Source organism: Anomaloglossus baeobatrachus, chromosome 2 (genome assembly GCF_048569485.1).
Source record: "Anomaloglossus baeobatrachus isolate aAnoBae1 chromosome 2, aAnoBae1.hap1, whole genome shotgun sequence".
NCBI lineage: Eukaryota > Metazoa > Chordata > Amphibia > Anura > Aromobatidae > Anomaloglossus > Anomaloglossus baeobatrachus.
Genome location: NC_134354.1, coordinates 490308966 through 490325185, shown reverse-complemented (window position 1 = coordinate 490325185; position 16220 = coordinate 490308966). Strand labels below are relative to the sequence as shown.

The 16220-nt window shown below is 45.5% G+C and overlaps 1 protein-coding gene across 1 annotated transcript in view; it reads left to right on the top strand.

Annotated features, from left to right (window-relative positions):
- Positions 1–16220, top strand: part of LOC142290307 (interleukin-1 receptor-like 1) — an 82190-nt gene that overhangs the window by 13911 nt on the left and 52059 nt on the right. The window contains exon 2 of the mRNA XM_075334266.1: positions 3244–3296. Coding sequence (XP_075190381.1) covers positions 3251–3296 — 46 coding nt within the window. The 5' untranslated portion in view covers positions 3244–3250. The remainder of the gene's footprint in view (positions 1–3243; positions 3297–16220) is intronic.

The window sequence follows — 16220 nt, the reverse complement described above, 5'->3', positions numbered from 1 at the left end:
AGCCAAAAAAGGAGTGGAAAAATGAAAGGAATGGTATAATAAACACTGCATTTTTTTAGCCACTACTGGTTTTGGCTTACAAATACTTAGGTCAAATATACAATGAAAGGAAGGGGAGGAATTAGCAGCGCATTCATCCGGGAGATTAAAAAAATAAGAGGTTTATTTCATCAAATCATTAGACATATTGTTCACACGTTGAAAAAAGTGACGCGTTTCAAGCGTATAGTGTGCCCTTATTCAAAGTATCGGGGAGACCAGCCAGAGAAAACACTGCCGACAGCCAGCGAGTGCGCTCAAGACAGTAAAATCCTAGGTACATTGCCCCCTGGGAAATATGCAAATCAAAAAGGTCCGTGGAGCCTCTGTAAAGAGGCTCCACGGACCTTTTTGATTTGCTTATTCAAAGTATGTCATAATTCTAACATGCTACATAATACAGTCATGAAAAAGTTTGGGCACCCCTATTAATGTTAACCTTTTTGCTTTATAAAAATTTGGGTTTTTGCAACAGCTATTTCAGTTTCATATGTCTAATAAATGATGGATTCAGTAATATTTCTGAATTGAAATGAGGTTTATTGTTCTAACAGAAAATGTGCAATCCGCATTTAAACAAAATTTGACAGGTGCATAAGTATGGGCACCTCAACATAAAAGTGACATTAATATTTTGTAGATCCTCCTTTTCCTTTTGCAAAAATCACAGCCTCTAGTCGCTTTCTGTAGCTTTTAATGAGTTCCTGGATCCTGGATGAAGGTATTTTAGACCATTCCTGTTTACAAAACAATTCCAGTTCAGTTAAGTTTGATGGTCGCCGAGCATGGACAACCCGCTTCAAATCATCCCACAGATGTTCAATGATATTCAGGTCTGGGGACTGGGATGGCCATTCCAGAACATTGTAATTGTTCCTCTGCATGAATGCCTGAGTAGATTTGGAGGGCTGTTTTGGATCTTTGTCTTGCTGAAATATCCATCCCCTGCGTAACTTCAACTTCGTCACTGATTCTTGCACATTATTGTCAAGAATCTGCTGATACTGAGTTGAATCCATGCGACCCTCAACTTTAACAAGATTCCCGGGGCCGGCATTGGCCACACAGCCCCAAAGCATGATGGAACCTCCACCAAATTTTACTGTGGGTAGCAAGTGCTTTTCTTGGAATGCCGTGTTTTTTTGCCTCAATGCATAACGCCTTTTTGTATGACCAAACAACTCAATCTTTGTTTCATCAGTCCACAGGACCTTCTTCCAAAATGTAACTGGCTTGTCCAAATGTGCTTTTGCATACCTCAGGCGACTCTGTTTGTGGTGTGCTTGCAGAAACGGCTTCTTTCGCATCACTCTCCCATACAGCTTCTCCTTGTGCAAAGTTCGCTATATTGTTGACGGATGCACACGGATTGACACCATCTGCAGCAAGATGATGCTGCAGGTCTTTGGAGGTGGTCTGTGGATGACTGTTCTCACCATTCTTTGCCTTTCTGATATTTTTCTTGGCCTGCCACTTCTGGGGTTAACAAGAACTGTACCTGTGTTCTTCCATTTCCTTACTATGTTCCTCACAGTGGAAACTGACAGTTTAAATCTCTCAGACAACTTTTTGTATCCTTCCCCTGAACAACTATGTTGAATAATTTTTGTTTTCAGATCATTTGAGAGTTGTTTTGAGGAGCCCATGATGTCCCTCTTCATAGGAAATTCAAATAGGAGAACTACTTGCAAGTGGCCACCTTAAATACCTTTTCTCATGATTGGATACACCTGCCTATGAAGTTCAAAGCTCAATGAGGTTACAAAACCAATTTAGTGCTTCAGTAAGTCAGTAAAAAGTAGTTAGGAGTGTTCAAAACAAGAAATTGATAAGGGTGCCCATACTTATGCAACTGTCAAATTTAGTTTAAATGCAGATTGCACATTTTCTGTTAGTACAATAAACCTCATTTCAATTCAGAAATATTACTCAGTCCATCAATTATTATATTATATATATATATATATATATATATTATAAAGAAAAAAGGTTAACATTAATAGGGGTGCCCAAACTTTTACATATGACTGTATATAGAAGAACCTCATCTCAAATCACCCACAGTTAAACAAGATAAACCTATACAATCATGGATGATTAGTAACCCAGTAGCATAAAAAAAAGAAAAAAAGCTCAGAAAGAAAATTGAAAAAAACATACACACAAAAAAAACAGCAAGCTCGGCTGAGTATTGTGCAATATTATATACACAGAAAAAATTGCAAGAAATTAATAAACATTAAACTGCAGTTTGATGTTTATTAATTTCTTGCAGTCTTTTCTTTGTATATGATATTGCACAATACTCTGACGGGCTTCTTTTTTTTTCTTCTTTATAAATGTTCTTTTCGAGCTTTCTTTTTTTTTTGCTATTGAGTTAATAATCATCCATGATTGTCCAGGTTTATCTTGTTCAACTGTGGGTGGAACATTCTGATTTGAGATGAGGTTCTCTATTATCATTATTATTATTATTATTTTTATCATTCATTATTATAGCACCATTTATTCCATGGCGCTTTACATGTGAAAACGGGTATACATAACAGGGACAAGTACAGTAAGTTCTTCTATATATTAAGTAGCATATTAGAATTATGACATACTCTGAAAAAGGGCGCACTATACGCCTGAAACGCGTCAGTTTTTTTTACAATGTATGTTTTTAATGATTTGATGAAATAAACCTCTAGTAATGAATGTGCTGCTACTTCCTCCCCTTCCTTTTATTGTACAATTGTGCTGAGCGGCACCAGCAGGACTAGAGCCCTCCGGATCAAATATTCAGTGGCTTTACATTGGGACAGCTGAACATGGTGAGATCCTATTTCCCCTTTCACTGAGGTCAAATACTGACCAAATACTGAACATGTGAACATGGCATCACACACGTAATATCTAACAAATGTAAAAAAAAATAATCACTGGAGTTCTGCTTTAAGTGGTTAACGTACATTGCTGGTATCTAGGGGTACACAATTTCTAAAGTATAATAACTTTATATATACAAACAATATTAAATTAATTAAAGTGCACAAAACTGCATAAAAAATTGTTTAAAAGAACTGAAGTCCTCAGTGGTTGATACCTTTTAATGGAGGACTTCAGTTCTTTTAAACAATTTATTATCTCTACTGGCTAACACGGTACAAAGATATATTTTACTTGTATCAAAACTACATAGTATCTTTCTGTTTTTATTAGGTTTGTCATGGAATTGTTTTGCAGATTTCTTCTACTTGCCTCTTTATTTTCCTGTAAGTATTTCCCAGCCTTTCTAAAACATGTAAATTTTGTGTGGAACATGTAGCAGATGAATAAATGTGGTTACCTGGGCCTCATGTCTCCCAGTGTATTGCATTGTTAAAGGAAATCTGTCAGTACATTTTTTCTATGTAATCTTAGGACAGCATGAGGTAGGGGGTTATAACACAGGATACACCAAAGTGTCACTTATCACACTTTATGCTACTGTTTACTTCTAATGATTTTATCACTAGATAATTATCACTACTGGACAAGTCCTCTGACCACCATCACGTGATAAGCATCTCTCTTTCAATAGATTATGCATATAGAGAGCTTGGGGCATCTTTCTCAGTTCTGCTTCATACTACTTCATACTACAGCTAAGAAGTTTGATTGTGCCACAGCTGCTGCACCCAGTAAACTAAGTGATACATCTTTGGATTCAGGGTCTCTTTTTCTACATTATCCTGCTCTCAGATGATGTAGCAAACAGATTCCCTTTAAATCTCCCTCAACGACGAGATGCCTGGTGACTTAGGATAGCGAATGTTCATTCAGTATAATTTTTGAAAATAAAGTTTACTTTTTCATATATTTAAATAGGACAACATTGGTGTGGATAGTTTCTTCATTTTACAGAGCTTCAAAATGACTGCTTATGTGACGCCCTGGACTAGCCAGGTAGTCACAGACATAACAACACACAGACCCCCTCCCCTGGATAGTTACACCAGTCAACCAAAAATCCTTGTTGCCTCCCTCCAGGGTCTGATGTCCACACCAGGTGGGGCGGAGCCAGGCGGTTGGCCACACCCACCGAGGAGTTCACAGGCCTGGAGGCGGGAAAAGAGTCAGATTCGTTTTGGGGGTGAAAGTGAGAGGTCAGAAACTGCAAGTGTCTGGGTTGGAGCCCAGGCACTGACAGCAAGGTCGGCAGATGGTGGTGGCCGTCTGCAGGAGTTAGCGGATCTCTGCGGAACCGTAGGACCGGGGTTGGGCGGTGGCCCACCGGTACTGAACCGGGGAGCGGAGTGAAGTTAAGCACACAGGCAGGGCCATCGGACCCCGATTAGGCTTGGAGCCGCCAACAACGGTCAAATCCAAAACCCCAGGGGTTTTATAACACATAAGTCCCAGCAGAAGGCAACAGTCCACACCGTGAGGATATACAGCCACCACCAAAGGCTAGAGATCCAAGGGCCAGCGCCTGCGGGCAAAAGGGCTCCTACGGTACCTATACGCCGGGGAGTGGACTACCGTTGGGATACCATCGGAGTCGACACATTTTACACAGGTGCAGGGAAAGACAGCCACCATCAACCTGTCCGGGGAGAGCAAAGACACTGCAGCCGGCTGCGGGACCCGTCCATCCGGCCGTTTGGTTTACCAGAGACTTTGTGACTTTCTGTCTGAGTGAGTACAACAGTGCCATCCGGCACCGCACCGCGCTGCCCCTGCAACCCTGCATCCCAGCTATCCAGCCTCCCCGCATCATCACCGGGCCCCGGGAAGACCAACCTCTGCCCACGGAGGGGACAACACCCTAGCTGCTCCCTACCATCGCTTCCGGGATCCCCATCACCAGCAGCGGTGGTGCCATCATTACCACGTTCCGTGGGTGGCATCACGAACTATCTCCCCAAACAAATCACCCCTTTTCACTCACGGTTGAGGAGCGTTGCTCGAGTCCCCGGGTCCGGCCCACCACTCGAGCCACCGAGCAGCAGCAGCAGAAGCCCCGGACCCGAGCATGGCGAGCGCGCCCCTCCGCCCGCAACACTTACCTTAAAGTCCATGCAGTTAAAAGGGATTTCGTATTAATGCAGCCCTTCCTTTATGTTGATTATTAGACATCATAGAAGATTTACTTCATAGTCTTCCAGCTAACTTAATGTCACTTATCACTGGTGACATTTAATAATATATTACCTAACATGCAATGCTCTGAATACAATTTTTCCAAGCATTACTAGATGATTACAGGGGGTTTAAGAAGCCAGACCTTGTTATTTAGTCAATTTCTGAGTCAGATTCAATCTGAAAAAGGATTATCACTACATGCTAAGAATTTGCTGCCTGCAACTGCCGCGAGCCTGAGCTCCTATCATTTGAATTTTTTAAGGGTTTGTCCACTATTTGGACAACCACTTCTCCATCCATATATTTCCCCCTTTTAAAATAAAAATATTTACCTCCGATGCGAGCGCCGTTCCAACGGTGTCAGCACTCTCTGTTCCGTGATTGCATAACACTGCATAAGCTCTATTGAAAAAGTTTTCCTGGACTGATACATTGATAACCTACTTAAGTGAATGAGAGATAAACTACACTACTCAACAGTGGCCACTGTACAATATATGGATTTGTGATGTTCTCCTACATTGATTATATTCAAATATTGTCAAAGCAGATATCAGCTGATCAGTGGAGGTGCCACGTGTTGGACCCCCACCATTCCCAAAATAATTAATTTTTTCACTAATAGGTCATCAAGATTTAAACAAATTGTTAAGATGGCATACTGCAGAGCCTTGTTCTCTGAAATGGTGGGCACACTAGCAGTGCCCCCTCCAGCAATCAGCAAGTTATCACCTACCCTGTTGAGTGGTGCTAACATGCTCCAAAAAAACTAAAGCAAAAAACTCCTAATAATCACAATATTACTTCCAATTTTTTAAAAAGGGGGAGGAGTAAATTCCAACACCTATATTTCAAAAATTACAATACAAAACCTTCAATGAAATTTCATACAGTACAAGGGGGGGGATGGCCCTAATATTGCCCTGAACTCGCCCCTTCCTTGTCCGTGGGGGTTGGCACCCTATAACCTGCGCAGTTGGCGCCCCCGCTCAACGACGACTATCCCTTCAGGCCCTTATACGACCCTAGCAGGTGTACAGGTGATAGTGCTAGCAAGGATTGAATAATCCAACAATGAACCAACGATCAAATCTAATATAGATGATAAGGATAAGCTAACCAATGTGATTAAATTGGGAATATAGCAGGGTGCAATAACCCAAACAAATAACCACTCAGTTATTTTCAAGCGGTTTCAAACGGAAACCACCCGACGCTTTTCCCCTCATCTATCTGAGGTTCCTCAAGAGTGGATTAAGGAGTTACGGTAGATCAAAGAAAATACATAATACATTAATAAATTCTGGTAGTCCTATGAAACACTGGAAATGAAATAATACTTAAATCTGTCCAATTCAACCTAAATGAGACTATATTCAGATGTTACAGGGGTCTCAATATCAAACTACCAGTATCCTGGCAACCATAACGGTATCAAAGGTTAATCACAAAGTCTGTTCAAATAACAATAGAGACAGACCTAGGAAAGAACAAAGGTAGCCACCATTCAGAAAATAAAGCATTAGCCACTTATCTTAAACCCAGTGTTCATCAGATGCAGGACATTCCTCAAAGGACTCCCTGGATGAAAAACGGATCCAGAATCCCCAATACAGCCATTAATCGGTTCCTCGTGTCCTCACCCTCCAGCCCAGATATGGTCAAACAATGAAGGTGTAGATTCAAGGGGCAAAGGGCTTTTGCCCCTTGAACCTACACCTTCATTGTTTGACCGTTTGACCATTGTTTCCTCGTGTCCTCACCCTAAAGCCCAGATATGGTCAAACAATGAAGGTGGCAGCGGTGACGTCACTGCTTACAACCCGCAGCCTCTGCTCACTCACTGAGTGATTAGACTGCACGGGAGCAGCAGCGTCTTCCTCCCATGCAGTGCTGCCTAATGTAGCAGAGCTGCATGGGTTGAAGGAGAAAGAAGACAGAAGACCAGGATCGTAGAGGGGTGAGAGGGAGTAATAAACATGGAGTCTCTAAGTGTGTCTGTGTATTTATTTCTATTAAAGTATTTTTTCTCTGTGTGGTGTCTTTTTTTTTTAACCCTTTATTGGAGATTCTTAATGACCGGGTCAAACTTGCCTGACATTAAGAAACTCTGGCTTAATACTAGCTAGTAAAACAAAGCTAGTATTAACCCTTTATTACCAAGCAAGCCACTCGGCATCAGGGCTGCTGAAGAGTTGGATACAGCGCCAGATGATGGCGCTTCTATGAAAGCATCATTTTCTGGGGTGGCTGCAGACTGCAATTCGCAGGAGAGGGACCCAGAAAGCTCGGGCCAACCTATCCTGCAAATTCCAATCCCCAGCTGCCTCCTTGTACCTGGCTGGACACAAAAATGGGGCGAAGCCCATGTCGTTTTTTTTTTAATTTCATGAAATTCATGAAATAATTAAAAAAAGGGTTTCCCTATATTTTTAGTTCCCAGCCGGGTACAAATAGGCAGCTGGGGGTTGGGGGCAGCCGTACATGCCTGCTGTACCTGGCTAGCATACAAAAATATGGCGAAGCCCACGTCATTTTTTGGTGGGCAAAAAACTCCTGCATACAGTCCTGGATGGAGTATACTGAGCCTTGTAGTTCTGCTCCCCCTGTCTCTCCCTCCAGCATACAGTCCTGGATGCAGCATGTTGAGCCTTGTAGTTCTGCAGCTGCTGTCTTCTCTCCTGCATACACTAGTGGATGAAGTATGCTGAGCCTTGCAGTTCTGCTCCCCCTGTTTCTCCCTCCAGCATACAGTCCTGGATTGAAGATGCTGATCCTTGTAGTTCTGCAGCTGCTGTCTGCTCTCCTCCATACAGACAGACAGCAGACCGCAGCTGCAGAACTACGAGGCTCAGCATACTTCATCCAGGATTGAATGCAGCAGATTTTTGCCCCCCCCCAAAAAATTACATGGGCTTTGCCATATTTTTGTATGCTAGCCAGGTACAGCAGGCATCTACGGGCTGCCACCAACCCCCAGCTCCCTATTTGTACCCGGCTGAGAACCAAAAATATAGGGAAGCCCTTTTTTTTAAATTATTTCATGAATTTCATGAAATAATTAAAAATATAAAATGACATGGGCTTTGCCCAATTTTTGTGTCCAGCCGGGTCCAACTAGGCAGCTGGGGATTGGAATCTGCAGCGCAGCTTTCTGGGCACCCCTGCTGCGAATTGCAGTCTGCAGCCACCACAGAAAATGGTGCTTTCATAGAAGCGCCATCTTCTGACGCTGTATCCAACTCTTCCAGCTGCCCTGGTGATGGGTGGCTTGCTGGGTAATAATGGGGTTAGGGCTAGCTGTATATTATCAACTGGCCCTAAGCCTGAAATTCATGGTGTCACGCCAACACGGCCACCATGAATTTCTAGTAAAGATAAAAAAAACACAATACACAGAAAAATATTTTTATTAGAAATAAAACACAATACAATAAGTGACTCCATCTTTATTGAAATAAAGAACCCCCTTCCACAGTAATCCTGGGTCAAGGGTCCCACACCGTCCAATCCGGATCCAATATCATCTGATTGGTTTGCTGGAAGGCAAAGCGATCAGATGATGTGTCAGGTTCAAGGGCCTGAATTACATGACACAGCAGCTGATTGTATAAACATCTTTCATACAATCAGCTGATGCATCAGTGCAAAACAGCTGATAGTTTAGCTGACCGGGCGGTAAAAAGCCAGCCTCACCGCTCGGCTTATAGTGTCAGCTGATTCCATCAGGTGACCGCATCAGCTGATCATTGCCTGGTCTGAGAGAGAGAGAGAAAAGAGAGAGAAGAGAGAGAGAGAAAGAGAGAAGAGAGAGAGGAGAGAGAGAGAGAGAAGAGGGAGAGGAGAGAGAGGAGGAGAGAGAGAGGAGAGAGAGGAGAGAGCAATGCAGTCTCATTCCGTGAACTGATCCGATTTTAGAGGTGTGGCCCGTGGCTCACAGCTCATGTCTGGCTCCTCCCCTCAGTACATAATTAAATTAAATTGTAAATAATAATTATAATTTAAAATTATAAATAAATTAAATTCTTTACCGGGATGGCCGGGACTCAAACTCGTGAACTAATTCTCCTTAGGCAGTAGCTCTAACCATTAAGCCACTGCCTGTAATGAAAGCATAGGAAGATTTGGTAATCGTGACCTCTGTATTGCAGTAGAGAATCCAGAAGTAGATTATTCAACTACAAAGAGGAGAGAAAGAGAGAGAGATGAGTGAGTGAGAGAGTGAGATGAGTGAGAGAGAGAGAGAAGAGAGAGAGAAGAAAGAGATGAGAGAGAGAAGAGAGAGAAGAGAGAGAAAAGAGGGAGAAAGAAGAGAGAGGAGAGGAGAAAGAGGAGAGAGAGAGGAGAGAGAGAACATAGAGAGAGAAGAGAGAGGAAAGAGAAGAGAGAGGAGAGAGAGAGGAGAGAGAAGAGAGAGAAGAGAGAAAGCAAGAGAAGAGAGAAGAGAGGGAGGAGAGAGAGAGGAGAGAAAAGAGAGAGCAGAGAGAGCAGAGAGAGCAGAGAGAGAAGAGAGAGAAGAGAGAGAAGAGGAAGAGAGAGAGAGGAGAGAGAGAAGTGAAAGAGAGAGAGAACAGAGAGAAGAGAGAGAGAAGAGAGAGCGGAGAGGGAGAGGAGAGAGGGGGAGGAGAGAGAGAAGAGAGAGAGAGAGAAGAGAGAGAAAGGAGAGAGTAGAGAGAAAAGAGAGAGAAGAAAGAATAGAGAGAGAGCAGAGAGGAGAGAGAGAGGAGAGAGTAGAGAGAAGAGAGAGAGAAGAGAGAGAATGGAGAGAGAAGAGAGAGAATGGAGAGAGAGAGAGAAGAGAGAGAGAAGAAAAAGAGAAGAGAGAGGGAAGAGAGAGAGAGAAGAGAGAGAGAGAGAGACACACGCAGGCACTACCGCACTCATCCTCATCATCCTCGCACACACAAGCACTACCACACTCATCCTCATCATCCTCGCACAAACAAGCACTATCACACTCATCAAAATCCTCGCACACACGCAGGCACTACCTTTGGGAAGTCTCCGGTGACAGCACGGCTCACTTCAGTTGCTGCGTGGAGCTGACACAGAGCGCTCGTGTTCTACAGTGCTCCATGTCAGCTTCATGTAGCAGAGCTGAAAGCGTCGTGTGGATTACTTCGGACCTGGATGGGTGTTTGAGATTAATAAAGTGGTAAAAGAAGAGGGGTTTTTGTCTTTTATTCCAAATAAAGGATTTTTTCAGGTGTATGTTTATTTACTTTCACTTACAGGTTAATCATGGAAGGTATCTCGGGGAGACGCCTGTCATGATTAACCTAACCCTATTACCCCGATTGCAACCGCACCAGGGCAATTCGGGATGAGCAGGTAGAGTCCCGGGACTGTCGCATCTAATGGTTGCGGCAATTCTGGGCGGCTGCTGGCTGATATTGTTAGGGTGGTGTGCTCCCCATAACGTGGCACTCTCCATCCTGACAATAACAGCCTCCAACCGTGTGGCTTTATCTTGGCTGGTATCAAAATTGGGGGAACCACAGTTTTTTTTATTTTTTTATTATTTATTTATTTTACTGCACGATATAGACCCACCCACCGGCGGCTGTGATTGGTTGCAGTGAGACAGCTGTCACTCATCGTGGGGGCATGTGTGACTGCAACCAATCATGGGTGCCGGTGGGCGGGGAAAGCAGGGAATACCAGATTGAATGATGAGCTGAAGCCATTTTCAAAAGAGGAAAAGCCGCCATAGCTTTGTGACAGACGTGCAGCGCCGCGCCTTTGAACAGTGAGTAGGAAAGAGAGAGGGATTGTGCCGGGGAAGCAGGATGCATGCAGATACGCAAAATGCGCACATAGCCTTACTGTGAAAAGCCACGCTTTTGGTGATCGAACCGTTATCGAACGGTAACTTGAACATCCGAACTTGAAGCAAATCATTCGAGGTCGTCGAACGACTCGAACACCACCCAAAATCACTCGAATTTGAAATTGGCGAACGGTTTGATTTGAACATCGCTCATCTCTAATCTTTACTGCTGGTGCCCCCGGATTCTTGGGTCAGTGAGGTCCATGAAGGTCCCCTCACTGTGCAGTTATTTGTCAGGTTGCCTGAAGCTGTCGCCTGACCTAGGGCCCTGTGTCCCGTCGGTGCTCTGGTTCCAGAGGTACCTGGTTGGACACATCCGTCCCCTCCAACTGTCACTACTCGACTCCCTGTCTGACTGCATGTCTGTGTCTGTTTGTCCCCTCCCATCAGGCTGCCTTTTAGTGGACTGGACTGGCTCCGCCTCTGGGTGGCCATCCATGGGTCCTGGACTAGTCAGCCATCCCTAATGTGGAGTGGGAAACTGGGAATGTTATGTGTTTTGGTGGTACAAGCACTGGTCTTCCAGGTCCCTGGAGTAGGCCCTGCATCTGGCTCAGGATGCAGTACCTAGTAGTGCCCTGAGGGGTTCAGTGGCGCCACACACACTCATTTTAACAAGAATCAATGGTGACCAACTTCTATTGTCAGGGAAAGTCATAGGCAGAAACATTTTCCTGCAGCCTTAAATTGATTAGGACTATAATGGAGAGACTTGCTAGACAAAAGACATGTGTCTGAACTCAGCATGGAGGAAATAGAAGTTCATCACGGGGGGCGGGGGTGAAATACCTGAGCGGGCTCTTTGCCAGGTAAGGTAACCATGTTTACAACTTTGGTGGCGCACCCTAAATGTGGGTATGGGGCTGTGTTTCCCAAACTCCAGTCCCACAGCTGCATAACAGATCACATTTTCAAGTTTTCCTTAGTATTTCACAGGTGAGAGAACCTTTCTGAACTTCTGAAGTCTTGATAATAATTCCATCACCTGTGCAATCCTAAAGGCCCTGTCACACACACAGATAAATCTTTGGCAGATCTGTGGTTGCAGTGAAATCATGGACATATTGTTCCATTTGTACACAGCCACAAACCTGGCACTGATTGTCCACAATTTCACTGCAACCACAGATCTGCCGCAGATTTATTAGTGTGTGTGTGCGTGTGCGTGTGTGTGCGTGTGCGTGTGCGTGTGCGTGTGTGTGTGTGACAGGGCCTTAAGGAAATCCTGAAAACATGATCTGTTGGGGGGCCATGAGAACTGTAGCCTTGAAAATACTGGCATAGGTGAACCTCACCAGTCAAACGTGATGCTACTAAAAAATTACTATACAATTTTGCCTTCTATTCCATCTTGCCCAGATGATAATGACAATTTCTTTAGCCACAAGTTGTCAAGATTACCTCCCAAGTTTACAACAAAGACATATTTGATTTCTCACATTTCTAGCACCTTTGACATTTATTCCCAACCTGCAAGCTATATTCAGTATATACTGTCATCCCAATTCTGAGCCAGCTGCTGTCATAATTTTCCATATTACTCTACCTGCTGTGTGGCATTGTAAGGGGTGGGCAGACCCCTTACAAAGAGGTTACAGTTATCCCGGAATGTTAATGTCATTTAATAAAAATGTTTTATTGATTATACACTGTGCTTAGTAGGTGGTTCCCCTAGTGGCCGGGTGGGACGGCTGTCACCACAGAAACAGAGCAGAAAGGGGAGGGAGGAGAAAAGTTGTTAGAAAAAGGTGGGGGCCAGGGAGAGCAGTTGTGTTCAGGACGGGAGAGAAAGCAGAAGGGGCAGAGTGTGGGAGCTGGGTGAATAGGAAAGCCGGAGAGAAAAGGAGAAGACGGAACCTCAAGTGTGAAGCAGTACCGGTGTGGGTCCGGTCTGTGTGTAACCGTTAGTGGGAGCCAGGTGAAGTGGATTAGCCGGGCACATCCCCACTGGAGGAGACGTCAGGACAGGTTTTCCCCCTAGCAAGAAGAAGTGTAAAGTCATCTACTACTGCCGGTGTTGTTTTATTGTGGAGAAGTTGGAATCAATAAAATGCCTTCTGTTTTCACTGGAACATGCCTGAAGAGTGTTTGTACAGCCAACGACATATGTACCACCACACTCTGCCCCACCACACCATCTCCCGGTCCAATAGTGACGGCGGAGCCAGGGGTAAGTCCGACCAAGCAAGGGGCCACGACTACATCCCCCGAGACCCCCCTGGCACCCCGTTACATGTGGCGTAGTCGGCAGGATCCGGATCGTATGCAAGGGGCCCCGATCCAAGAAGATGGAGACCAAGTGGTGCCTAGGGCACAGGATCCGGACTATATGCGAATGTTCCCGATCCCTTGGTGGGAAGAAGTAGTGCCTGAGGCGTTGGACCGGGCACAAGATGGCGGCAAGATGGCCGTCGTCTTCAAGGACGTAGAAAGCGCGGGAAGAATTGGCGCCAAAAGAAGAGCCTGGGGCTGGCCGGTGCCGAAAAAGAAGTTCGGAGTACTCCGCCCAAAGAGGGGAGGTGCTGGTCCCAGGGCGAAAAAGAAGAAGATATGTGAAGTGGGCGGTGTTTTGACGAAAAAGAAGAACCGCCGCGGAGGGGTCGATCTGATGTGTGAGACTGGGGGTGGAGTATACCCAAGAGCGGGAAAAGTAGGCCCGCCTCCACTTCCTCCAGCATCTCCACTGACCCCGCCGCCATTATCAGAGACGCTGACTGAAGACGAGATGGAGAACTCGAGAAAACAGCATGCTACAGGGGGCGCGCTGGTAGAAATCAGCCGGGGGAGAGGACGGCCGAAGCAGACTGCGGCCGCAGAAGGACTTACCCTTACTCTACCGGCTGTGCCAGGAGGACCAGAGCGGCCCACGAAAGTAACCTGGGTCACTACCTGGGATGCCGCGACCGGTGAGACCTCGACCGAAGTCCGAGCCACCTACAAGGCACAGCTGCCGTCGGGAGACAGACCCCTGGGTACCCCATACCCGTGCCCGGAGATACCCCCGCCAGCCGCGGTGGGATCTTCAACCCACGTACCAGTTCCGGTCCCGGAAGAACCATACGCCCGGGAGCTAGAAAAGGACGAGTGGGGTTTCTTTTGGGACCCAGTGCAGCCGTCGCCTCAGCTTCAACGGAAGTCTCCATCACCAGAACCTGACCCGGTACAGGAGAGGTTGCTGCCCGAGACCGTGGCCCGCGAAATGATGGCTGGTCCCCGGAGCGAGGCATTCGAATGGCAGCGTGCCTATCACCCTGAGTGAACTGTCGAGACCGGGAAAAGAGTGGACCTGTTTATGTTGAATACCGGCATTGTTCAGAGCCGGAAAAGTTTTTCTGTTTGCAACCGGTTCAAGATGCTAAGCCCGGAAGGAGCCTGATGCTGGACTGAGCCAGAGGTTCCCTCCATGTGGTTACAAGAAACTTTGTTAGTTTGTGCTTCTGCCGTCTAAGACCGGGAGTGCTGCAAAAGCCTCCGGGCAGAAAATCTACAAAGACCGGAAGTGCTTACTGTAAGCCTCCGGGCACGTTACCGACTAAGACCGGGAGCTCCCAGGAGGGACTCCGGGCGCTGGACTGGTGTGCCCCTTACGGGTGCCCTAAGGTGAACATGTTTGAAGTTTTATTAAAATTACTTTGTTTGTTTTAAATGGGGTTTTAGATTTATGCCTTGCCGGGAGGCTTAGGCTTAAAGAGGGGAGGTATGTAAGGGGTGGGCAGACCGCTTACAAAGAGGTTACAGTTATCCCGGAATGTTAATGTCATTTAATAAAAATGTTTTATTGATTATACACTGTGCTTAGTAGGTGGTTCCCCTAGTGGCCGGGTGGGACGGCTGTCACCACAGAAACAGAGCAGAAAGGGGAGGGAGGAGAAAAGTTGTTAGAAAAAGGTGGGGGCCAGGGAGAGCAGTTGTGTTCAGGACGGGAGAGAAAGCAGAAGGGGCAGAGTGTGGGAGCTGGGTGAATAGGAAAGCCGGAGAGAAAAGGAGAAGACGGAACCTCAAGTGTGAAGCAGTACCGGTGTGGGTCCGGTCTGTGTGTAACCGTTAGTGGGAGCCAGGTGAAGTGGATTAGCCGGGCACATCCCCACTGGAGGAGACGTCAGGACAGGTTTTCCCCCTAGCAAGAAGAAGTGTAAAGTCATCTACTACTGCCGGTGTTGTTTTATTGTGGAGAAGTTGGAATCAATAAAATGCCTTCTGTTTTCACTGGAACATGCCTGAAGAGTGTTTGTACAGCCAACGACATATGCACCACCACACTCTGCCCCACCACACCATCTCCCGGTCCAATAGTGACGGCGGAGCCAGGGGTAAGTCCGACCAAGCAAGGGGCCACGACTACATCCCCCGAGACCCCCCTGGCACCCCGTTACAGCATAATAACAGTGCCCCTCTTACTGCCCCACATAATGCCACCACTGTGCCCCTTACAAAGTAAAATGCCTCCATTGTGCTCTCTAGATGGTAAAATTGCTCCCTAGAAAATATTAATGCGTATTGCAAGTGCAGTAGAAAACAGTCAAGGTAAAAACAATCTCTAGCGATGATCAGGTGAGTTTGTAAAGGTAAAACTTCACTTTTATGGTAACAAGACTTTTTAAAACAGACACCATTCCCACTTTCCTTCTGGCTTTTCGATGTATAGCCTAAGCCATGATTAAGGCTATACGCAGAAACAGGTAGGTCTGACCCGATGCAAGTGGGAACACTGTATCTGCTATCACTGATTTAGGCCCTGTGCGCACGCTGCGGATTTACCATGGATTTTGCCGCGGATTTTCTGCAGAAAATGTGTCTAACATTGCTGCAGTCGACTCCCCAGCAAAACCTATAGGTTTTAAAAATGCTGTGTGCATATTGTGTTTTTTTATACCCGCAGATTTACCCGTGGATTTTCCGCAGCAGAATTAATGAGCATGTCACTTCTTTTCCGTAGGTACCTGCGTTTTTTGCCATAGATAATAGATAATGGCAAAAATCCGCAGGGACCAACTTGCGGAAAATCCGGGGTAAATCCGCGGCAAATAGCGGCAAAAACGCGGGTGCCATTTTACTGCGGTTTTTACCACGGGTGCGGGATTTTTTAAGAGGGTCCGTTTTTTTCTTACTAAAAAAGGCACTTTCTAGTGCGCACATAGCCTTAAAAAGTCTTTTTCTAATAAAAGTGAAATTTTAACTTTACATACTCAACTGATCATCGGTGGAGATTTTTTATTCCTTAATTGTGCTTCCAGCGTGCTTC